Source organism: Ambystoma mexicanum, chromosome 3q (assembly GCF_040938575.1).
Source record: "Ambystoma mexicanum isolate Mex_15411 chromosome 3q, UKY_AmexF1_1, whole genome shotgun sequence".
Taxonomy (NCBI): domain Eukaryota; kingdom Metazoa; phylum Chordata; class Amphibia; order Caudata; family Ambystomatidae; genus Ambystoma; species Ambystoma mexicanum.
This window is the reverse complement of record NC_090926.1, coordinates 252473261-252498541: the sequence shown is the minus strand read 5'-3', so window position 1 is coordinate 252498541 and position 25281 is coordinate 252473261. Positions and strand designations below refer to the sequence as shown.

At 48.0% G+C, this 25281-nt stretch overlaps 1 protein-coding gene across 4 annotated transcripts in view; it reads right to left on the bottom strand.

Annotated features, from left to right (window-relative positions):
• The window catches only part of BAZ2A (bromodomain adjacent to zinc finger domain 2A), a 2136751-nt gene that overhangs the window by 1764045 nt on the left and 347425 nt on the right, over window positions 1–25281 (bottom strand). For all 4 annotated transcript variants that reach the window (XM_069653682.1, XM_069653683.1, XM_069653685.1 and 1 more), the window contains one exon: window positions 13594–13815. In XM_069653682.1, coding sequence (XP_069509783.1) covers window positions 13594–13815 — 222 coding nt within the window. The remainder of the gene's footprint in view (window positions 1–13593; window positions 13816–25281) is intronic.

Below are 25281 nucleotides of genomic sequence, written 5' to 3'. Positions count from 1 at the left end.
GAGCTACCAGGCCTCTGCAAGAGTCTGGGGCCCCCTGTGTTGGGATCCCAGAACACAGGGCCTTAACTGACTGGCCCCAGAGGGCCAGAGCCGAATGAACTTACTACCAAACACAGAAGCTGCAAACCCAACCATATGCTAAGGCATTCAGGGTGAGTCCCGGGTCCTGGCCAGGGCTCCCCAAGGCCAGCTGGGGCGTTTTGGGTTTGCATCCTGCAAGAACTGAGCCTGAGCGCTTACCCCCCCCACCCGGCCATGGCAGATGTCTAGGTGCACCACGGTGGTGGCCTCTGCCCCTTCCAGAGGGAAACGCTCTAAAGTTCCCCGGTTGGCCTAGGGTGCTGCCCCTGCCCTCGGGCGCCTTAGACTTCTACCAAGGGCTAAGCTCTTAACACCTCGAGGCCAGTGCCCCAGGGCCCCTCATCTGCTGCAACTGCCTTCCCCCGGTCATGGGCAACGAGCAACTGGTGTGGGCGTCAGGGTCACGCAACCCACCCTGCCAGGTTTTCCACTTCCATGCTTGACACCTAGAGCCAGTCCTGCTTTTTGCTTACAATTGCTTGCTGGAACTTGTAGTTTTGTTTTTCCCATTGCCAGGTTGGGCCAACAAGTCCCAGCATGCAGTGCAAAAATAAAACAAGACTGGTTGAAAGATTCCACATGGAACTGGGAAGCTTGGCAGCTAGGTCAGTGGTAGCCCTTGAAGACTTATTCCAGTACAAGTACAAGCACCGGATCATGCGTTTACCATCATGGCTTAGTGGAAATGACACATTTAGTTTGTGTGTTATCTTTTGGAAAGTACCCCCATAAGTCCTTCGCTCATTTGGAAGATCTACGAGAAGACGTCTTTTCCCTCTCTGTAGTATCCCCATATTTTTAGCAGTTGGCATATTTGTTGTCCATATGTATTGATTCGAGTGAATCAAACGTGTTTTGAATGTATTTCGGTTTCACATGTGTGCAGTACAAATTACATAACTCCTTGTCTTCTGCGGTATACCTTAGCTGATCTCCAACTTTGAGGCTTTAGCGCAGCCACAGTTTCTAAAACAAATCTGAGAACTGCAGCAAGGAAAAAACAAGCCTGGACAACTGCATCCAAGACTAGATCAATTTAAACAGATAAATCCTTGCAGGCATGGCCGCGGTGTTGTGACACGCAGGTGCTCAGGAGATGCTTCCTGTCGATACGCAAGGTCTACGCACCCAAACCTTTAAGAACCGAGGATCGGAACCTCGGCAGCAAAGCCCTAGCAGGACAAGGCTGCAGTGTTGTGTGACGCATGTGCATAGGAGATGCTGCACGTCGATACGTAATACGTTGCGCCTACATCCAAACATCCAAACCTTTAAGAACCAAGGATCGGACCCTCTGCGGCAAAGCCCTCGCAGGACAAGGCCGCTGTGCTGTACGACGCAGGTGTTTGCTGGCGAAGGGGTAGCAGCAGTGAGCACGTGGCGCAGCTGGCAACCAGCAGGGACCGAAAAAAAGTAAGAAAGGTGCGGGAAGTGGGAGCAGCCACTACTGCTCTCTATTAAACTTCCCGGTCTTTGCATGTATTCCCACCTAACCGTCTGACTTAACATACTGTGTCTCTGCGCAACCCTAGGCTCTCCTTGGCAGTTAGCTGTACTTTGCATCCTTCAATTGCGGTCACTGCTGTGCTGTGAACTGTGTCCCACTAGGCTCTCCCACTCTCGAGAACCCCTCCTAGCTCGGGGTACCATCTCTACTGTCGTCACCTGTCTACTCCTCCTGTGTGACCCCCCCCCCCCCGACCCACGTATCCCATGATGGGTTGTGCATCTCTGCATTCTCCCTCACTCCCTTGCTCTCCGTTTCTCCCACTGCTACTCTATCTCCTATCCTATCCCTCTCACTAAGTCTGGAAGGTAGAGGTTCAAGAGGGACATCTTGGTCTCCAACCCAGCCCTCCCTATTGCTGATAACTACATCAGCCTCTCACCGACATCCTCGTTGTCGTTCCCTCACCAGACTTATGGACCCCTCATATGGTCTTGGCTCTCTCCTTTCAAATGGATTGCGTCTTCCCATGTATTCCTCATTTTATGATATGTCCATATCCAGAAGGAGTAGGTGCGTGTTGATGCCCGTCGACTCAATGTCCCTCGAGGACCTGTGCCTTGGTGTCATCAATGGTATATAGCTTGCGCAGCAACCATTGGCTTCAGTCCCGTTTTTCCGCTAGAGCCATCGCTTTCGAAGATCGGCGCGCTTCGGTTCCTGGACAAGCAACCTTTTGTTTAGTGAAATAGCATGGTTGTCGGCATCATCAACATCTAGATCGGGGTTAAAAAAGAAAAGTGTCCCTTACGGACATCCATATCTGTGGTGCCTAGGATCAACTCATTTACTATGGGGGAGTGGTCTGCAGCCGGAGCATGAGCACGTAGCTCACTGGAGCTCCCGGAACGCTCACTTAAATCCTGCAAAAATCCTGCTTTTGGAACGGAATTGTGCCCCCATGGTTGAGCCCAGCCCTGGAGGACCCTGGTGGCATGATTCACCTGACTTTTGCAGCATAGTGATTGTGGCGCTGCTGGTGACAGTCTAGCCGCGCAGGCAGCAACAGGCCTAAGCCTCCGAAATGGCCGCCGACATGGGGAATAGCCACCAAGTCTGAATCGAGAAGGGACCTGTTGGTGTGCCTTGGATCAGGGGAGGCGGGCATGAGGCTGCCCACATGAAGCCACCCGCACGGGAAGCAGACGGTGAGTGTGGCGGTCCTCCAGGAGGAGGCTGGGGGATGCTGCGCTCACCGGCACAGGAGGAGAGGCGAGCCAGCTAACAGCGCTGGGCAATCCGGAGCGCCGACAACATTTGTCTAAATAGAAGGCTGCCCTGGGGCCCGGTGCATTGAGGGGACAGACTTGAGGTGCATCCCTTCCCCCTGGTAAGCCTGGCTCCAGACAGGGATGTTTCCCCAGAGCAGTGTAATGGAATGAGGCTACGCAAGGGTAATGTGATCCAAAGGGGTTTGTGGGGGGAGAAGTGCGCCCAATCAAGATCTGAAGGAGTGTGTTTGCAGAGGGTGGCAGGGTAGAGAACCTATGGTGCAGACCCCCTGATTTATGGTGAACAAGGAGCAATCTGTGCGAGGAGCCCCAATGACTCAGTGTGCAGAGACCTGCAGTGAGCCCAGTTGGGGGCTTGAGAGTGGATGCTGGCCTGAGAGTCTTGGACTTTGAAAGAAGGAATAGTGGAGCATGACCTCTTCACCACCCCTTCTGCTGGAGCGTCAGGGGGGTAGTGCAACACCCCTGAGTTGAAAGCTCTGGGGAAGGAGTGGAGGATCCAGAAGGGCAGTCCATCTAGAAGAAAGGAGGAGCGGATGTGCAGCCCCTGCAGTCGGTCCCGAGGCCAGGGTTAGGTCCCCGAGTAGGTGCTGAGAGCCTGGTGAGGTGGGCCTGCCCGAGAGCCCCGATTGGGGTGGTGCAGAGCAGTTTGGTGCAGGGAGGTGGGATTTGCTCATCTGAGCCATTGGACTTGTCTTGTAAGTTATCCAAAGATCGCTGGGGGAAGTGGCAGAACTCTCTCCCAACATGCAGGACGTGAGGTAGATCTTGAATTGCTGGGGGGGTGTTTGCCAGAGGACGCCGATGACAATGGTGAAAGGTCAGCACAAGATGGATAAGTATACAGATTCCAAAGGCCGGCAACAGAAGCACGAGACGACAGGTAAGGTGTTGGAAAGAGCTGCTGAGCAGGTGGAGGGAGCCGGAGGAGTGACCCTGGATGCCCAAATGGAGGCCATCCAGGACACCAAAGCTTCCCTAGAAGGGAGTATTAAAGAGGTGGGGGTGGATGTGCCCCTTATAAGAGCGGTCTGCAGAAGATGGGTAAAAGGGTCACTGAAGTAGAACAGAGCGAGTACAGTGGAGGATGACCTGCAACATTTGAAGAACCAGGCCGTGTGGGAGCAACTAGAATATTGGAGGCAAGAGCAGAGGATGCAGAGCGTTGGTCCAGACGTTGCAATATCTAGTTGGTGAGGGTCCCTGAGAGGGAGAAGGTGCTCAGTGTGGAGGTATTTGTTGAACACCATATCCTGAGACTTTATATGTGAAAGGACTTTCTAAATTCTTTACAGTCAAACAGGCGCACAGGGTGCCGGGTACCGCTCCGCCGCCTGGGGACCGCCAATGGTAATAGTGGCAAAAATTCAGAATTTTAGGGACAGAGACGCTATCCTGCAGGAGTCCTGCAAGGTTGGCTACTATGAAGTGGGCAATACGAGGCTGCGCATCTTCCCAGACTTCATATTGGAAGCACAGCGACAACAAAGAACTTCTGATGCAGTGAGACGGCACCTTCAAGAACTGAATATTAAATAAATTGTGTTTTTTCAAGGTAATTTGAAGGTTATCGCAAATGGCAAATCTTGGTTCCTTGTGTACCCATATGAAGTGTAGAACTGGTTGTAATCGATGCCACAGCGTGCGGGCTCACAGGTGGAACGAGGGGGCTTGCAGTCGGGAGATTGATTCTGGATTAGGGTTGAGACGGATTTGGGCCTGACCTATGGGGATTTGCCCTGGGACTTCGACAATTGTTGAGGGTCCTGGGACAGGGGAAGTGAGGGATGATCATATTGACGGGCGGGACGGGGAGATATGGGGGGAGAGAATGGGAGGGGGATGGGGGAGGCAAGGGAGTACCAATATTTATTTATTCGGATTTGTAGAGCGCACGTCAGCCCGGGGGCATTGTGGCGCTTGTTACAGACATATCTTAGTTGCATATACACGAGTAATACATAATGTACAGGAGCAGGTATGACATTTGTACACATTTACAGTGCAGTATATTTACATAGGTTAGCAAGTGTCACATATTATTGCGCAAGGAAGGAGGTCTTAAGTTTCCTAAGAAAAATCGGGAGTGAGTTCTCCACTCTAATGTCTGTCTGCAGGTAGAGCGTTCCAGGACTTGGCAGCAATGTAGGGGAAGCTTAGGCCAGCGGCTTTGGCATTTTTGATGCGTGGGATATGGAGTAAGTTGGTCATTCATCCACGAGGAGGGATGGGGGGAGAGTAGTGTGGAGAAAGTGAGAGGGCTCAGTTGTGGGAGGGATGCAGGGGGGAGAGATGGGAGGGGGAGTTCTAGTTGGGGGAGACAGGGAGGTGGGAGTGGGCGAAGGTGGGAAGGGGCTGCAAGTGGGTTGCCACACTGGTTTGGGTGTGGCTGATGGGGAGGGAGGAGGTGGGGAGGCTGGGAGAGAAGGGGGATGTTGGGGGCGGGGGGGTGCAGTGGGGACATCCTACTCTTCATTTGCTATAGGGGGCCTGATTTGGGTGGCGTAAGGGGTTCCAGTTAAGGTGGATAGGGTTTTGACAGCGGATATTGGGAGGACGGTGGTGCTCCTGGGTATATTGGCGGGGAGGGATCTCTGTGGTTAATTCCTATGCCCCCAATGCAGATGATCAGGAGTCAGTATTGAGTCTGGTGGGAGGGCCCCGGGAGGGGCTGTTTATAGGGAGGGGGGGTTGGGGGGTTTCAATTGTCTCTTGGAATTAGATCGCACAGGGAAGACTGGTCTATTAAAACAACAGGCAGCATCACTGCAGAGGGTAGTGGGGTATCTGGAGTTGTTGGAACTGTGGCGAGAGTCACATGGGCAGGAGAGGGGCTATTCTTACTTTTCGGGGATACACGGTTCTTATTCTCACCAGGATTACATAATTGTGGGGGCTGAACACTTTCATAATTTTGATAACACTGAATACTTGGGGATAATCCTCTCTGACCACTCGCCCTTAGTAAGACAGTTGATAGGGTTGCAGCGGCAATCACAGATACGATTATGGCGTTTAGTAGCTCTGCCCCTGGAAGATGTGGCTTTTGGGGAAACAATGCAGTTCTTTGACATTAATGAGGGATCAGTAGAGGGGGCGGGGATCCTATGGGAGGCTTTCAAGGCGACGATTAAAGAGTTTGCATTTCCAAAAGCACTTGAGTCCGGAGGACATTACAAGAGATGCTGCGAAAGATAGAGGTGACAGTAACAGACTTGGAGAAGGGCATGGAGGAGGGGCGACCAGCAGGGGAAGAGCTGGCAGAGGACTTGGTCTCACATCGGAAGACACAGGAATTATTGTCAAAGTTCGATGGGGGTAGGCAGGATGTATGGATTAATGTGGCGGGGGATAAGGCTGGACATTTATTAGCCTGGTTGATCTGTCAAGAGCAGCCTCTGCATGCTGTAACAAAGATTTGGCGGGGCTCAGGAGATATAGTCAGCACTCAGGAGATCAATGAGGCTTTCCGACTATAAAACCTTATATACTAGTGAGGGTACATAGTCTAAAGCAGATGCAAATGAATTACTAAAACTTGATTCAACTGCCAGTCCGAGCTGTGGATCTCAGGGAAGGATTGGAGGGGCCGAGTGAGGAATCTGACATAAAGACGGTGCTTCACCCCATGCGTAAGGGGAGATCTCCTGGTGAAGACAGCTTTCCGGTAGAATTCTATTGCAAAAATGCTGACCTTCTGGTCCCCTGACTCAAGAAAGTTGATGAGGCCTTCGAGTCAGGGATTCTCCCTGTTTCAATGAGGGAAGCAGTTATAACCGTCCTGTTGAAGGAGCCAAAAGACCCCATGGACTGCCCATCTTAACGCCCTATCTCATTAAACGTGAACGTGAAAATTCTAGGGAAGACCATGGCTAGTAGACTGTCCAGGGAAGCTCCGATATGGATACATGCCAACCAGTGCGGGCTTATAGGGGGCCGTAACACTACTCTGAACCTGAGCCGCTTACATCATGTGACGGACCAGGTTAAAGACTAAGGGGGAAATGGCTTTAGCTTCCTTTGATGCAATGAAGGCATTTGACTCAGTGGAATGGGAGTGGCCATTTAAGGTGCTGGGGGCCTTTGGGTTCGGGATAACATGTGCCGGTGGCTGCGGCTTTTATACAACCGGCCATTGGCAAGAGTAAAGACAAATGATTGGGTGTCACTGAAGTGGATGTTGGTTGAGTAGGGGAACGAGACAGGGGTGCCCGGTCTCCCCGATATTATTCTCGATGGCATTGGAGCCACTCGTGTGGTATCTCAGGAAGGAGATGAGTGAAGCAGGGATATTGGCGGGAGGGGTGGGGCATACTCTCTCCCTCTATGCGGATGATTAGTTGCTATATGTTGGGTACCCAATGGATAACCTGCCAATGCTGTTGGAGATACTGTGCAATTTTCAGAAGTTATCTGGATTGCGGATTAATAAAGACAAACCATTACTGTTTCCGGTGGGGTGCCTTTGCAACCGTGATTTCACTACCCTCCCAGATTGGGGGATTAGGTAGGAATGCAAGTCATTTAGATATTTTGGTATTCAAATGTTTCATAGTTGTGAGGACACATTTGTGTATAATACAGGTAGGGTGTTGTCGGGGGCAGGGGATTCGGTCCAGTTTTGGAAAAAGCTACCCATATCGTTGATGGGGAGAATAGCACTGTGTAAAATGGTCATACTTCCAAGGCTTCTTTATTACTTCACTAACATCCCCCTTATGGTATTAAGGTGTTTTTCAGGAGGCTGGATGAACAGGTTGGGAAATTACTGTGGAATACAGGCAGGATAAGGGTCTCGCTGGGAACTTTGCACTGCTCACGCCTTGAGGCGGGGCAGGAGGGTCTCAATTTGCCAAATTATTAATGGTATTTCATGGCGCCACAATTGCAAGCAGTACTAGTATGGGCAGACACGAGGGGAGAACTGTTGACAGACCTACTGGGAGCCCTCCCACCCCACTGGAATGAGATATATCTGTTGTTGGGCATGGTCAGAGGGAAAGGGGCCACTAATGTATTTCAGATAGTACGGGAGATCTGGAAGAAGCTTTTGAGGAATCTGCAAGTGCAGGGTTTGTGTACAGTGCCGACTTGCCGTGGAGTGTAGATTCAGCGAATGGGGTTCTCTGTATGGGATTTCAGGCATGGGGGGCAATTTCTTACTTATGGGACAGTGGCTAGAAGATTGGCCACCATAAGATATCCCAGAGGAGCCCAGTGCGAGCCCATTGATGCAGGCACTCCTCTCGCAGGAAGGGGAGGGGCCAGGATCTCCCGACTTTACCAGGCAATACGGGGGGCATTCACATCGAAGGAGCTTGCAGTCAAGTGGGAGATGGATGTAGGGGGCCAGATCTCAGAGGAAGATTTGGGTACAAATATGGGAACAGGTCAGGAAGGTCTCAGGAATGGCAGGTTCCAACATATTCAATTTAACATACTAGATAGGGTTTATGTCACCGTGACCAAACTACATGCAATGAACAAGAAGTTGAGTCAGGATTGTAGCAGATGAGGGATGGGGCCGGCGGGATTCTAGCACATGCTGTGGCGGTGTTAATGAACTGCTGCATTCCTGCTTGGAGTGTAACCTGAGAGTATGTTTGTGGGGTCTGCTGCCGGGGGAAAGCGCTATAAAAAGTGAGAAAGAGGTTGGCTCAGTTTATGATGATATTGGTGAAAAGGGTGTGTGGCAATTGCTGTGAACAAACCCCAGGGTCCGTCCTTGGTACACTCGTTGGAGAATGTCCATAGGTGGGGGAATGCATGGCAGAGTTGAACGTTCTGCAGAAGACCCGGGACCCTAAATTGGAAGATGGGGCGGGGGTGGACTGCAGCCAGTTGTTGAAGGAATTGCATTCTTCTGTGGACCTGAAACCACCTGGGAAGGGAGAGATGGTCAGTTGACGCGGATAAGTGAGGGGGTGGGGAAGGTGGAAGAGGTGAGGGGGGGGGGAGAGATCAGTGTATGGTTGCTTGGGTGGAAGGACTGTTGGTCGAAATATTGTCATCTGCCTTCTACTGCCACTTTTATGATGGTGTTGATAACCGTGAATACCATACTGTTTTTATGCATATGAAAAACCTGAATAAACTAAGTTAAAAAAACTAAAATACCAGTTACGAGAATTTGCACATGAAGCTGAGAGCATGCAACGTTTAAGTTAGGCTAACAGGGATCACAACAGCCAGATTTGAAATTTAGGCAGGACAGGAAAAATGCAGCTTTTAAGTAAGGCAAACATGGATCACAACAGCCAGATTTGAATTTAAGCAGGGCAGGGTAAATGCAGCATTTAAGTAAATGCAAGCATATAAATCACAAGAACAAGATTTGAAATTCAAGCAGGACAGGTAAAATGCAGCATTTAAGTAAGGCAAACATGGGTCACATGAAGGGTTCTTTGGGTCAGCACTTTATTTCTTTGAGTTCAGACTAGTTGATTTGTATCGGGCTTGGAAGATAACAGTTGAGAGAATGAGAGGTGAGCAGAGTTGACAGATGCAAGTTCCTTAATTTGTGGTGCAAAGGGGTCAATTGGAGAACCGGATGGGTTGACAGAGAGAAGGATGCATAGCATTTCAGCAGGGGAGCTGAAGGGAGAAGTCGACCAGAGGGTAGAAGAGGAATGGCGGGGAGATGTGGGCTAGAGTGGAGGAGGAGAACGGGTGGGTGTTGTAAGAGATAGAAGGGTGGATTAGTGTGGCTCACATTTTAGTGATTTTTGTGGACAGTTAGAAGGCAAGGTCATTGTAGGAGAGGCGGAAACCGAAGTTCTTAAGGGTGTGGAGAACTGTGGTCAGGAACTTCACAGAATTGTTGCATGCAGTGCAACGCTGTCCCCCAGTAGCTAGGTGGCTTGGTAAATCCATGGTTGACATGGGTAGGAGAGGGAAGGTGCAGACCGGGTGGTGATTATTGAAGGGGATGGACAGTGCATAGCTGAATTCAGTTAAAGGGACAATCATGAGGGAGAGGGATATATGAGTGGAAGAGGAATTGAGTTGGTGAAGTGAATATGAGAGAGGTCAGAGGTGGAAGGGTCAGCTGTGGAAGCACAAGGGACCAGGGTGGAAGATACAAATAAGATTGAGAGTGTTGCCTTGGGTGTGGGTTGGATGTTAAGTTGGGGGACTAGTGAATTATCAGAGCAGAGTCAAGTTGAAGCTGTTGGGCCTTAGGCATATTGTAGAGGATAAGGTTGCCCATTATGATGCAGGTACATCAGCTGTGAGAGTTATGAGAAAGAGGTTAAGATCAGAGAAGAGGTTTTAGGTGGTCAGTGGGAGGTAGATGAGAATATTAAGATGGATGGGAGCAAGGAATTAGACCGAGATATGCTCAGACATACATAAAGCCTTCAAGAGGTGGTAGAAACAAACAGCTTAGCTTGAGGTTTAGGCGGGAATAGCAGATGTCAATTTTGCCATAACAATACCATCATTTTCTTTTGAGAGTGCCTTGTTCAAGGAGGCATCAAACGGCAATGTTCCCCTGTACAGAAATAGGTCATTAAGCCATTTTGCTCTCCTTTTGGTAATTGTTAGTCCCATTGAGTTTTGGCTGGCTTTTGCTATCCAGACTTCTCTTTACTGAAGAAACCTTGTCTGAAGCCACCCTACCCTTAATATGTGTGTTTGAAAATGGTAAGCACCTATAGGACCAGTAGAAGTCATATAAAGCATATTTGTTCATATATAATGGACAGCAGGTTATAGTATTGAACTTAGAATTGTAACTCGCTAAGTATTAGTTTGCCACATACCCCAGGAGAATAGATGAGCTCTTGTACAAATACTCATCTCGATCTTGCCCACTATTTTATGGTCTCCTGCCCTAGGTATCCCAGATGGCTACCAGGATAAAGGAATCATCCATAAGTCCCATGGTGAGACTCCTCACCCTGAAAATGTCTTCAGAGTCACAGGATGGTAAGCATGTTTGTACTCTTCAGCTCACTCCCTTTGAGTTTGGTAGCCACTTCAGCCCTGAACATGAGGGACTATCATGTTGTTAAGTCCTGTGACCTAGCCATTTTGTTTGTGGCACGCTGTATTTCTGCAGTTTTTGCCTACATAAGCACGCAGAGGATACACGCTCCTTTGTGTGAATGACAAAAGGCTGCACTGAGGCTGGATGGGGGGTCACTTTCACAGACACATCCATCTTCATGCAATGGGTCCATCTGCAAATATGAAGTTTGACTGGCCAATCCTTACATTATGGCCACCACAACTTTGAGATGGCACACGGATAGCGATTGGCTGTCTGGGGTACATTCTACCAGTCTATGTGTGAGTGTTTCTACAGGGATCCCAAGCCATTTCTTGGAATCACGTACAAGTAGCGTAAAATGAGGATGCTCTGGATAACAAAGACTGTGGGCCCGTGTAGGCAGAATACCTCCCACAGGATACTCCTCGAATTCCCTTACTAGGGCATTGAAAAAAGCAAAGGGGGAAAAAGAGAAAAGAAATTGTAGAACTTAGGGTGCGCTGTGCACCTTAGATGATAGTGACTTGTCTGCATTGAATAAAGGGCTGGCGGCAGGAGCATGCATGAAAAATAATCCCACAGAGAGATAGAACGGCAAGTTCTTACCAGCACTATTTTTTCTAATATGCTACTCCCTTACATACTCTGCCCACATCCACGAAGAAATGTTTGTCCCAGCAGTATTGGGAAAAAAGGACAGATCAAAAGGAGTACAGTCGGAATTCCACAAACCATTCGGAAAACGGTCACATCGGGATCTGTTAACGACAGCCCTAGCTCTCTCGAGGCAGGCAATTTATGGTTTCGCCAGACCATCGCGTTCCCTGGCCCACTTTTTTCATTGTAATACTTTGTCACCCAGTGGTGGCAAGGCATTACTGGAAGACAAAACTAACAATAGCAAGATAAGCCAAATCCAGAATTTTGTACTTTTCCCTCTAAAATGTGTTTATTAATAGGAAAGCCAGAGACAGGACATAATCAGTACCAAGAAATAAGAAATAAAGGTTACTGCATGTGTCACAATTATCTCTAATGTGATGCAACACACAATGTTTGCTATTCAACATCTTCTTTAGTAAACAAGAATATAGAACTCACATGCCCAAAATAACCAAATACTGAGGAAAGGAAAAAGTTGGTTAGAAAACTCCATAAACAAATCCAAACGGATTATTTTTCAAGCCAATCTCTACATCTGTTTGCTGCCTTCCTCCTCCCCCATTGATAGCTGGGCTAAGCATCAAGTGAATTCACCAACCCAAACAACAAGACTACATTCTTTATTGGGTTAAGCATTACAGCGAGCAGTCAGAGGCCATGCACCCTCACTTTCTGAAAGCTCTTCCAAAAAAGTGAGGGCAGCCTTCACCTATTCCAGGATCATCCAAAGAAGGGGCGAGATGGAAAGATCTGTGCCGCACCACTTCCCTCAGGCTCGCCAGCACACCATGAGGATCTGCCTCCCACAGGCCTTTTCGCTGTCAATCAAAGCAGGCACACTGCCATCTGTGCCAGAATCACAATGCTCTGAACTGTACCCATTATCTCCCTTCAGCATGGTTTAATCAGTCCAACTATGACTGTTGAGTCAACTGGTGATTGTGTTGCAATGCTCACCGCTGTACCCTCTTGACAACTCCTGGGTGCAAGGGGGATCCCTGGAATCGAGGTTTGTGGCAGAGACTGCAGTTATCCTCAAGAAACGCCAATCATCCCCTATGGAGAGCTGCAGTTAAGCGTCCTGTGATAAAAAAAAGCCTGTGGTGAGGCTCCAAAGAACCACAGCCATCATGGACTCAGTTAGCTCTGCTCAGTCTTCTGTGATATAAAATGTTTAAAAAATTTTGCAGGGCAATGAAGCATTTTACTTTCTGTTGGAAACACAATGTGGGAAAGCTGGAGAGTCTAATTTCGGTGAGATTACAAAAAAGATATAATTCAGAGATCCACCTCTTACACCTAAACTGAACAAACCATGAGTGTACGGTTTTCGGTTCCTATTTGCTATACAAGACAACACTAGAGCGCAACAGATATTTGGCTTTTGAGGACCAAAACTCATATGTTGCACAGAACACAAGGATTGCCTAAACCTTCTATACAAACCTAGAGAACGTATGTACAGGTTTCCAAATCGTTTTCAAATTGTCCTATCAATTTACAGACAAACAACTTGCCCACAACCAAAAGTAGAAGGGAAAAGAAGTAAAATCCAGAACTCTATGCAATGGCCTATCTGTAAAGTTTTGCACATAGTATGTTCACGAGTTGCCATCTGTTGTGTATTTACTTTCATTACTATATTTGATTAACATAATAGGACTATGCCATTTCTAATGTTATACTAAATGCTTACTTGCAAAGCTACATGCCCTTGATTTAAACTGTTAACATGTTCTAATACAGTATACAACATTGTACGTAATTTACAAATTTCCAATCTCTAGTGGACTCCATTTTCTAATTCACTTTGTATTTTTCCTTGGTCCCGGGGGTGAGTAGGGAGGGGTGACTCACTAACCAGTACTTTACGTAGATTTGTTGTGCCTATGTAATCTTACATCACAGGTTTTACATTGCTAGGGGTGCAATCAAACCTCAAAAATAAAAAAGGAAATCAAATGAAAAGGCAATTTGCTACATTAGGAGGTAACTTGAAGGCCAAGTATAGACACTTGCTTAAAAAGCCATTGTTTATCCTTACCAGTGGTCTGAGAAACCAAGCTTTATGACTGATCTAAACATGCAAATGACCGAGAAAATAATAGTGACACCTTGCATCACTGAACCTTCCAAGATGGAAGAAGCAGCTGTGGCAGCATAAAGAGAAGTGGAGTTCTGGCTGTCTTCAGTCAGGAGGCTGAAAGTGGAGGTATTGGCAAAGGGTTGGGACTCTGTGCAGTCCAGCGCAGAGAGGTCTGCTGTGGCTCCCAGAGAACTTCTCTCCACTTCGCTCGTTGTCTCTTCCAAGTCATAAAGGGCCCCATCGACTGAATCTAAGGGGAGAAAAACGTTGTTGAGACTCATGTGTAATGTCTGCATTCCTCACAACTTGCTTCAGGACGCTATTAGACAATATACAAAGGTGTAGCACTACCTTTTGCCCAGGCCTGAATGCTTTCAAATGTTTGCTCCAGGATCCCTCCACTCTATAACAATGCACTGATAGTCAATATAAGAGGGGCTTCATTTTCAGAGAAATTTACCAGACTGCTAATCAAGCACTGACGGTTTAATGTTGATAGATTATAAAACAATTGCCAAATACTATACATAATTGGTCAAAGTGCCCCTGAAATAAGAGCTGTTAAGGTCTAATACATTGCAACATATTAGAATTGTGGGAGAAAGCCATTAACATGGTGCCTTGCTGAACAATGCTAAGCAGTTCGGTAAAAATCTCTGCAGACATTCAAATGCTCCAGTGCGCTTTCAGGTGCAAATATTAAAACCAAGAATGCCATTAGTACAGTTGCTCAAACCTTCCAATTTCTTTGGGTCTCTGGCGCGCAAGGCTACCAGATATACAAATGGCAGCAAATTAGTTCCAGCCAGCAACTGCTCAAACAATGACACAGGATTTAGCAGCCCTATGTGCAACCCACTCACTCCTTAAATCGTCTACCGTGAAAGAAAATGGAATCTGAACAAGAGGTCGGGAAAAAAGTATGGTAGAATTCTTTGAATTTCGGCTGTACAAAAATTACATAGAGCTGAAAATTCCGAACAATTGCACCATACGGCAGCATTATAGCGAACAAGGGGAGCAGACGTTGAGGGGGTGCCCACGCTTTCGAAACAAAGTTTAGAAGGGAGACAGGGGAGTCGGCAGCACACAACAAAGTGTGCCGCCAAAAGGTAAATAGGGCGGTGAGTGTCGTGGGGTTATAGGAGAAACGTGAAAATGTCGAAAGGGAAATGTGGTTAAAAAAATCTTCGGTTGGTCCGTTCCAAGTGACTGCGTAGCTAAAATACAAGTAATATGATGACTCTTCTGAGAACCTACACATAAAAACGCGAGTTGCCCAAATCTACTAGCCACACACGTAGGTGGAAGGTAGCCTGTACACTAGGCAAAAGGCCCTGAACGTTGCGATTTGTACTGACTGGTTTACCAAACTTTTCAACCCCAGATAAGTTCACATCCATGGTCTCAACTGAGACGGGACTTTAATGCAACATCTGAAATGCTCCAAGTGTCTGAGTATACACCCATCCTTGGGGTAAGCAAGAGAAGAAGCCTAGCAACATTTGAATGTGATGACCGCAACGTGTTTGAAAACCACCAAAAGTTTGAAAGGATGCACGTTTTTTGTTAGAAGCAGAGTAGACACTGTGCTCTCAATTGTCCAACGTAACCTGGGAGTGAGCATCCTTAAGTTGTCAAAGTCATAACGCGAGGTTCGAGAAACACTGCCAGAGTCTCAAAGAACCAAAAAGCCGAACTGAAAAGGACCATGAGTAAAACTCTGCTCCATCATGCAAAGACCCCCCTTGATGCCAAAGGTCGGCCGACACCAAGGGAGGAAACAGAGGAGCCTCGGCTCCATTCCTTTAAGCTGGTTGGCATAGTCTGGTTACACACTTCAAGGATCCTCTGTTTCCAGAGAAGATTTGCAGCTCATCCATGAACTACCTCATACTTTCAACAGAGATAAAGCACTACATATAAAAACATCTTCATGTGGCCATTGCCTTATGGAATATGATGCATATTCTAACTATACCCCAGCGGGTCCGAGTCATAATCTACCCTGTGAACTTCAACTAATTCAACTTCAAAGGTCACCAAAAACTTCTAGTTATAGTATGCTGGTCCATCAGTCCCCTTCTCCATCTTTGGTCGATTTTGCAATATTTATTTATTTATGGGAGACTATTTTCTTTTTGGAACCAGTTTATTCAAATTTTCCAATAAACATGTAAAAACACAATTTCAGCAATTACATCCGAAACATCCTTAAATCCCAATAATAAATATACCCAGAAACCACCCCCAAACAATCAAACTAGAATGTAATGTCAATCTCAAGATCTGGGTGAGAAAGAAGAAGATTTTCTTTTTTTTTTTTTAAATTAACATTTATATGCATACACATATTACAGTTTGACTTTTGAAGCTGTGCAATAGCACCTGGTGCGTTACAAGTGCCGAATGGGATCACCAAATAAATGATCTCAGTCCCAAATAACCAGAAAGATTCAAATAATATGGCAAAATATTACTTTATTATCAATTCAATTATCAGAGATTTTAATGTTAAGCCTAATAGCTCCTTTGACATTCATGCAAAAAATGTGATTAACACATTGGCTGACATGGGGCTTGAGTTATGCAATTATCTCCCCACACATGCTTGATTTGATTTTTGCTGAGAAAAATATGATGGCAGTATTTTAATCCACTGCCATTTGTAAGGAACTCATGGTGGTAACAGTAAAGGCTGACAAGTGATCACAGTTCAAGGGTGTTTATTGAACTGTATAATGGGTGAGAAAAACGCCCAATCTAAACCTAAATCTAAAATGGGAGCAAGCTACGACTATCAAATATTAAGGCAGTTCTAGTGGCGTCTTGTCAAATACAAAGGGCCTATACTAAAAAAAAATATTGCCACTCCTTACAGCTAAGTTACAAATTAGTGTGCGACAATGTTCCCAAGGAAAGAAAAAAAGTGTTCACCAAATGATAAGTCAGGTTGGGGTCCTCCTTCCAAGTTTTTAGCATGGGACAAGGCAGGATCTTGGAGCACTGCACACTCCTGGGCCCTGCCAGCACGAGGTTACAGTTTTTTCAACAATGCCAGGGCCTTCCAGGGTCAAGTCTCTTTCTGCAAAAGTCTCTTGCCTTAGAAGGCCTGCTGTACCATAAACAAACAAAAGTTCCTTTGGTAATCCTTTCACTCTGGGCGATTGCTCTTCGTCCCTTGGATCCCCCTCAGCTGGGCTCTGATCCTTCTTGCAAAGTTAGACTCCCTCAACCGGGTTCACTAAGGCCTTTCACTCCACAGTCTCCATGTCTTTTTCACCATTTTTCCATTGTGGACATCCTTCAGCTGGGTTCACACTTGTCGTCACAATGTTTACCCTCAACTCACAGGCATCCCTCTGTCGGGTTCGCATTTGCCAGTTTTACAGTTCATTCCGTTTTCTCCAATGTGTAAAAGACTTTCAAGTGTACGAGGGGTTTTGCTCGACCCTGGTAGAACCACTTCACACTAGTCTCTCCTAAGACCTTATGTTTTTCATAGTTTCAACAAAACAATACAACCCAAAAAGGGCTTCAGTCAGTCCTTCGAATAAGTGCCCCTGCGACGCCTGACCACTCTGCTTCTGAACCTTTTACTAGGGTTTCTTTAATGTTCAATTACACAAGTTCTTTATTCAGCAAGGTTGCAGCCTGCAACCTTGGACCCAGCACAGTTAGTTTTTACTATCTATTTCCTCCGACCCACCGGCTGTGCTGAACAGTTGGGGTTTCTGGTCTCGGGAGTCACAGCGGCAAACGCTTCTCCCCGCTTTGGCCATCAGCGTGGGAGGGGCCCGTGTGCCGTTGACAACACACAAGCTGGACTTCCCGGTCTTATGATTTCCCTTTCAGAGGCTTCGCAGGTCTGATTTGACAAGACCAATTCCCTCCTCATCGTCCCGTCAGGTCTCTCCGTCTATCTCCTCTGTCTGAACTGCCGGTCTGGAATAGCTGCTTCCTTGTGCATTCGGTCTGAACTGCCGGTCCGGAATAGCTGCTTCCTTGTGCATTCGGTCTGAACTGCCGGTCCGGAATAGCTGCTTCCTTGTGCATTCGGTCCTGCTCGAAGTGTGCTCTCGTGCGCCACCTTTTATCCTGGGGGGGTGGGGGGGGTGGGGAGGGAAAGGGCCATCAGGTGTGCGTAGTTATTGTCAAGTGCCTGACTCGGCCTGACCCTTGTGTTGGGACAAGTCAGGTAAACTGCTCTGGTGTTAGTCCATTGTCCATCACGGTGTATGAAAGTGTTTGTGTTGGAAAGGGGGAGAAGGGTAGAGCTTCTGAATATCTATGGGGTAGGATGGGGAAAATGTGTTGTAGGGAAGGGGGTACCGTGTCACACCTGTCTGTGTCCCACTCCTCAAGGAACCCCCCTACTCCCATTCAGGTGATCCTCCTGCACTGGTCCACCCCCAGAAACTGGATCCAATAGTGATGGCCATGTCCTGGCCACCTGAACGACAGATCCCCGGGACTAGTAAGTGAGAAGCCATCAGGTTTCTCACACAGTCCTCTGGTCGGGCCATTTTATAATTCCGGTTTCCATTTCTTGCTCTGCCTCCGTTTGTTGTGCGACAGTATCTCTTCACAATGCCAGCACTGGGGTAAGGTTTCCCCAGAAGCCGTAGCTAAGAATCAGTTGACCAGTACAAATCATTTTACTTTCAATGACAAGCTAGACCCTTGCCATGTTCTGTTGAAGGCCATTGTGGATGCTGCAAATGTTTATGCACCTGCCAGGTTTAGCAACACTTGGGCTAAACCTTCAGCACCTTGGTTTAACTCTGAGCATATGATTTTCAAGCAAGCCTGACGCCAATCTGAGGGGTAAATGGTGCCTTGAATATTATGTCTCTCTCACTGGATTTTAACAGCTCCCTACCCAGCCCGTGAACTTTTCTAAAGTAGCTAAGGAGCTTTCAACTGTAATACCTCCAGTTAACCCACTGCGTTCACAAGTTCAATTTGATCTAATTGGCTCTTTCTTCGATGAAGATTCAGAACAATGGGAAATACATCTCTGGCAATGTGATGGGTAACCTAGAGGGGCTGGTCCCAGAGCAAACTCGGATGAGAATAAATGCCCCCAGGATGGTTCAGTTTGAGAATGTTACGGATGACATTATCACGGTGGCCCTGCGGAAGTTGAAGTCGGTCTCCCTGGCAGATTAGATTCTTTTCTGGGATATCCATTCACTGCAGTCAGAGGTCGTTCCGCTGTTCACAGTAGCACTTCAGGCTTCGTTTGCCATGGGGTTCGTTCCTGTGGCCTTGAAACGCGCCCGTCTCTCCATTGTTGAAAAAGCCACAGCTCTAGCAGCGAATGAGCGGCCTCTCACTTTTACCCAGTGTCATGAAGTTCACTGAAGCTATTGATAATGATAATAATGATAATGTGTTATTTATATAGCGTCTTAATCCAAAGCACTTTACTCAACTCTTGCGCTACCTGGAATCCCATGCTCTTTGAAAAGAGCGTTAAATCAAGCTTCTGCCCCGCCGCGGCCACATTCTCTGTGATGATCTCTGTTCTAGATGACCTCGTCCTGATACAGGGCCGCGGAGTGGTCAGTGTTCCAATTCTTCTTGACCTCTCTGTGGCGTTTTACACTATTGACCATAACATCTTGCATAAATGTCTTTAGAGGGCATGAATCTCTAACCCTCTGCCCCCACAGCCTGGTTACACTCATTCCTTTCAGAGAACTCTCAAACTGTTTCTTTATTTCCTTTTCAATCCTCCTCAGTGGTTCTTTCATGTGGTGTTCCCCAGGGGTCCTCTCTTTCCCCAGTTAACTTTATTTAAAAACTAGTTGCAACAAATTACTTACATAACTTTTGAGCGTGGCAGTAATGATACAATTCATTTTTGACCCAATATCCCCCAATCCAATTCCCCGCATAAAGTTCATGGGTTCAGGACCCATCTATTAGACGTTTTTTTTCCTCGGACAGTAGGGAGAGTCACGCTTGTTGTGTTTGGAAGGTCAGTGCTGGTAAGGCCCTGTCGTATTCGATGACTGGGGCCCAGCAGTCTAAAGCGGTCAAGCACACCTTTGGCGGCTGTGCCCTTCTCTGCCAGAAAAACGTCACAGATTTAATCCACCATAGCGATAGTAGGGGACCCTCCCGTGTCTTCCATTTGTGGGCGAGGGTGATCTTTGCCGCTAGGAGTAGCCGCCTTGCGTTTGGTCCCGACCTCGGGTAGCATTCCGGTAGTGGTGTTCCTAGTAGGATTATGTCCGGGGTCAGTGGGAGTTTGCAGTGAGTAATAGCTTCTAGGGTCTGGAGCACCTTCTCTGTGAAGGATTATGCCGCCTGGCACTCCCACCACACGCAGAAGTATGTCCCTCTGGCCCCACATTGACTCCAGCAGTTAGGGTCAAGAGAGTAATTACAATGATGTAGGAGTTCTGGGGGAATAGTACCAGCGGTAGAGCAGTTTGAGAGCACATTCTCTATTGGTGGCACATCTAGTAGATGTGCTGTTTCTAGTACAGATGATGACCCATGTTTGTCTATGGGGTGCCCCAGGCCTGCTTCCCAAAGAGCCATGTATGAGGGTCTAGTGGTTAGCATGTCATCTTGTAGGAGTTTGTATATTTTAGTGATGTGCCCTCATCAGGGGCCTTTCTTGTAGCGTCAATTTTAGGGGGTGGATCTCCCTAGTGGCTCCTTGTTTGACCAGTGGTTCGGTGATCCAGTGACGAATTTGTGCATAGGTAAATCTATCTGTTTCAGATAGAGTGAAGCAGGTTTTAGATTCCACAAAGGCTAAGGGGGATCCATTCTCAAACAATTGGGAGAGTACGTCAGTTGGGATGCTACGTAATAGTTGCAGAGGTTAGGCACTCCCATTCCTCCACATTTGGCTGCTCCTGTCATTACCTTCTGCGTGATTTGAGCCTTGCCCCTTCCCATATGAACTGGGAGATCTGTTTTTGCTGCCCCCCCCATCTTTTATGGTCAGCCTCCAGGTCACTGAACAGGTGGGGTAAATTCGCTGCATGCATGTTTTTGGGGTATGCCACAATATGTGCCCCCAGGTATTTTGCTGTTGTCGTGCTCCATTCCAATGGGCAGGTAGGTCGCAGGCAGTTTATTGTCTCATTGGCCATGTTCACTTCTAGCGCTTCGGACTTACCATAGTTAATGGCAAACCTGCCACTCGTTCAAATGCTTAAAGTTCTGCCAGGGCTACCAGAAGGGACGCTCGGCTGTTAGTGAGCGAGAGCATTGAGTCGTTTGTATATAGGAACACCTTGTATTGTTCGCCTTTTAATTCCATTCCTTCGATAGTGTTATTGTTGTGGATACTTTGGGCAAATGGCTCCATAATTAGGGCGAAGGTTAGTGGGGAGAGCGGACATCCTTGTCTCGTCACGAAGGAGAGTGGGATGGGGGACGATAGTTTCTGGTTTACCGTAAGGCTTGTTCTTGGGGCTCTGTAGTTGGCTAACAGAATTGTGCGAAACAAAGGGCCGAATTGAAATTCTTCGAGGGTTAAGCGCATGAATGTCCAATCAACCCAATCAAAAACCTTGGTTGCGTCTAGGGTGAGTAGGGACAGTTCTTGGTATTCCATCAATGCCACTTCTATTAGGTTCAGAGCCTGGCGGATGTTGTCCCCGGTGCTCCTTCCCGCAATTAATCCTGTTTGGTCAGCGTTAATGATTTTGGGGAATACTTTCGCCAGTCTGTTCGCCAATACTTTGGAGTAAATGTGTGTGTCCATGTTTAGAAGCTAGTTGGGCCTATACGAGTCTTTTCCAGGCTTTAGCAGCATGATGGTGGTGGATTCTAGCATAGAGGGAGTTACCTTGCCTGTTTCTCTGAATGAGTTCAGCAGCTCTGTCAATGGGCCCATGAGGAAACATCTGAAGAGTTTGTACAATTTTGGTGAGAATCCATCAGGACTCTAATTTTCAAGGCTTTTATCACTAATTCTACTTGCTCGATGGAGAGAGATCCAAAGTCTTTGTCTCCGATAGGGGCAGCAGGGAAGTTTCCGCAATGTACTGTTCCTGTAGGTCTGAGGTCTGGGAGGGGGTGGCCGTCATGGTGTTACTGAGGTGTGATTTTGCCAGTTGTATCTTTGCTTCTTCCGAGTATTGGGTTGATACCTGTAGGTCTTGTAGGCCTGTAATCGGATTCTGAAGACAGGTCTTTGCTAGTTTTCTGACTAGAAACCATTGGCATAGTAGCTCTGAACAGTTTCTTCCACATAGTGTGCTTCTAGTTTGTTGTGGGCGAGTTACAGAGCGCGAGCTACTTTCGGCGACCAACCCTTCTTGTGGTTCATCTCAGCTGCAGCCATGTCCTTTTCCAATGGTTCTTTCCCCTTCGAACAGCGTTTCCTGTATGCTGCCGCATGGGCTATTGGCTCCCCTCTGATGACCGCTTTCATTGCCTCCCATCTCGCAGCAACTGAGGTCGGGGTAACAGGGTTTTCCTTAAAATTGTGGATTTGGTTAGGGCATTTCGAAGTACCATTTTGTGTAGAATAGGGGCCCACTGAGGTCTTGAGGGGCGGGGGTTTGGGTTGTGGATCACTGAGGCATGATCAGAGAACAACTTTGTGCCTATCAGCACCTCGTCAGTGTAGGAGAGAAGTTGGGGGCTGGCTAGCAGCTGGTCAATGTGGGAGGAGGTACAGTGCACTTGTGAAAAAAAGGAGAAGTCTTGTCATTGGGTGAAGGACACCTAGGGATTTGAAATGTCGACAGACCCAAGACGATTTTAAAGTCTCCTGGTGTCGGTTGGTAAGATTGATCAGTCAGGGGGTCTAGGACACTGTTAAAATCTCCTATTACGGTTTGGCCCTCCAGGAAAGGGAGAAGTACGATATCTAGTTCATTGAAGAAAGCTTCTCTTCTTTCATTGGGGGCATAGACTGAGACTAAGGTGTATAATTGGCCAAACAGCTCACCTTTCACTGCAATATATCGTCCTTTAGAGCTCTGCAGGATTTCCCGTTCTGTAAATGGGACGCCTCGCCACTAGGATCACTGTGCCACCTTTCTTAGAGCCACTGGTCACCAGTTATGGTCTTGGGAAGGTTCTGTCCTGTAGACCTGGGAAGTCTGCTGCGGTTAGGTGAGTTTCCTGAAGCAAGACCACTGAGCTGGTCAGGTCGTATAGGCATCAGATAGTTGATTTGCGTTTGTTGGGAGAGTTCAGGCCTCTAATGTTTAGGGTCACAAAGTTTCTGGTGTGGTGGCATGATTTCCTGTAGTTTTGTCTGAGCTATTGGGACAAGGGGGGGTTCAGGAACTGACAGCCTTCTCCTGCCATCCGGGGCTCTAATCTTTGTCCATTTCCATTGCGACCATGGTTTTAACTTTTGTGAACTGGTGGTGAACTTAACCAGATAACGAAAATATAACTGCAAACCCAAGTTGAAACGGGGCCCGTGAGCCCTTTGGCTGGGGAGTGTATCCACTCCCTTGGCTGGAGTAAACCATGGGAAGTCCGAGCTCCAGGGATGCGTCGTCACGAAGAGCCAAGGTTAATTTCATTGAAATACTTGGTGGTGCAATATCTGTAGCTGTGTTTGGCGGAGCAGCTCATGTCTGCTTTGGGGAGTGTAGAGCTTTCCCTCCCGTTGCCATTCTTGTCTAGGCGTTCCGTTGAGGTTTCAGGGCCTCTCCCGCTCACCCCAAAGGGGACATGTTCATCAGATCTTCATCAGGGGTTGAGGGTTCCCTTTTCAGGATGCCCCCTACTTCCTCCAATTAATTGATTGTGTGTCTGGCCTACAAACGCTAATTGGGTGGGTTGCTGGAAACAGCCAGCGGTATTGGATTTTTTCTGATCCTGGAGGAAGGTTGAGAGAGATCAGTGGGCTTTGCGTCTGTGGACTGTTGCCGCCGCCAGGATTTGGTAAATTTGTATCCGAGTCCCTTGGTAGATTAGATCTCACTGTGTACGACTTGCGGTCAATGATGTCTTGTTTAGTGGAGAAGTAGTAGACCCGGTGGTGATCACATCTGGTGTGTCAGTTGTAGAGGATCCCTTGCGACTCTGCAGTCTGTGGGTGCGATCTAGTAGCAGCATTGCCTTGCTGCAGTCTGGGAGGAGAGTTTGAAAGAAGTTGCTCACACAGGCTTGTAGGGTCTGGTCAGGAATTGTTGCCGGAACCCCGCTAATACAGATTTTGTTCCTGTGGCCCCGAATCCCTGATGTCCTCTTGCTTGAGCATCATTTCTTCATTTTCTTCCTCCAGGGCCTGAGGTTTTCTCTGCAAGTCTGTCAATTGTGCCACATGGTCTAGGGTCTGGTCTTCAGTTTCACTGATCCTGTGCTCCAGTGCCCCCATCCGGTTGTCCAAGCCCTCCACTCTTGACGAGACGTCTGTCATACAGCTCTGAAATTCAGATTCTATGTCCGCCCGGGGGGATAGAATATCTTCTTTCGTGGCCCATTGACCAGTAGGTCTCTCTGGGGAGTGGGCTAAGGAGTGCCCGGCATCGGGCTTCTTGCATTTATCTTGTGGCAGCAACATGGTGGCAATGTCTGCTGATTTATGGGGGTTTCTGATGCTTTGACATTTCGGCCGAGCTGGCTGGGATGAGCTTGCTGTTCCGGGGGTTGGGCTCCTTTAAGTGTAAGGTAGCAGGTTGGTAGGTCTTTTGCCCCCGACTCCCTGCTGGTCAAGCAGTTGGTTAGACCGTTGGTAGTGGTGGCTGGTGCCCCTGTGTTTGGAGGCTCTCTGGGAGGACAGAAGATCTTGGTTGTGCTGGGTCCAGACCCCACTTCCCGGCTTGCGTTGTTGGAGCGCTCTGAGCCGGGTCAGTTTCTCTCCTTGGCAGGTGTTGGTTGCCTAAAGATCGGGCTTTCTCTGGAGAGAAAGAGGCAGCTGCCCCCAGCTGGCTGGCTGGCTCAGCGTTAGAGTTAGAGGGGAGGGCTAGTACTCACTGCAGGTGCTTGGTTGTTTAGCATCGCATTGTCTCTCTGCTGCCCCTGCTGGTGTGCTGTCACTCCGTATTGCTGCCTGCGGGGATATGCTGCTGGCTCCACTGTGCCTCCTCCTCCAGTTTGCTCCGTGTCATGGAGGAATCCTGATTAGAAGGGGATGTTTGCTTCTGCTTTTGTCGGTTTCTCCTGGGCCGCCCACCGTCTATTTGTTCACCGCCTCGGTGAGCCGGGGTGGGTTAGATAGTTCTGTTTTGATACGTGGGTGCAGCGGGTCATTACGGTTGTTGTGGGCGGATACGTGAGTGCCACCTTGAGGGTGTTACGCTCACCTGGTCTCTGCGGAGGCGTTGGGGAACGGTTGCAGCCCCCCCGGGGATTAGTTCACCCTTATCTGGCTTCTCCCTCTGCACTTATACAGTTACTGCGGCAATTGGTAGCACTGCTCAGGACGGCTCCTGTGAGAACATAAGGGGACGCGAGTATGCCAGTCTGTGATCCAGGTCCCCTTCCATACCCTTCCACCCAGGACGTCGTCCCTGTAGGTTGCACTGCCCCTTGGAGGCTCACCTGATTATCTTGATTTATGAGCTCTCCGTCCTGCTACTTCTGGCATGGGCGCTTGTCTGACTGGGACCGAGATCCTTCACTGGTCCCTGCACATGGTAGTCCAGGACAGCTGTGAATAATCCACTTCTCTCCAGGTGAGTGTTTGTTTGTCCATCTTTCCTCGCCTGGTGGCTTTCGTCATGTTTGTATAGTTTTTTTTTTTTTCAGCCTGCTTTTGCTGTGTTTGTTAAGT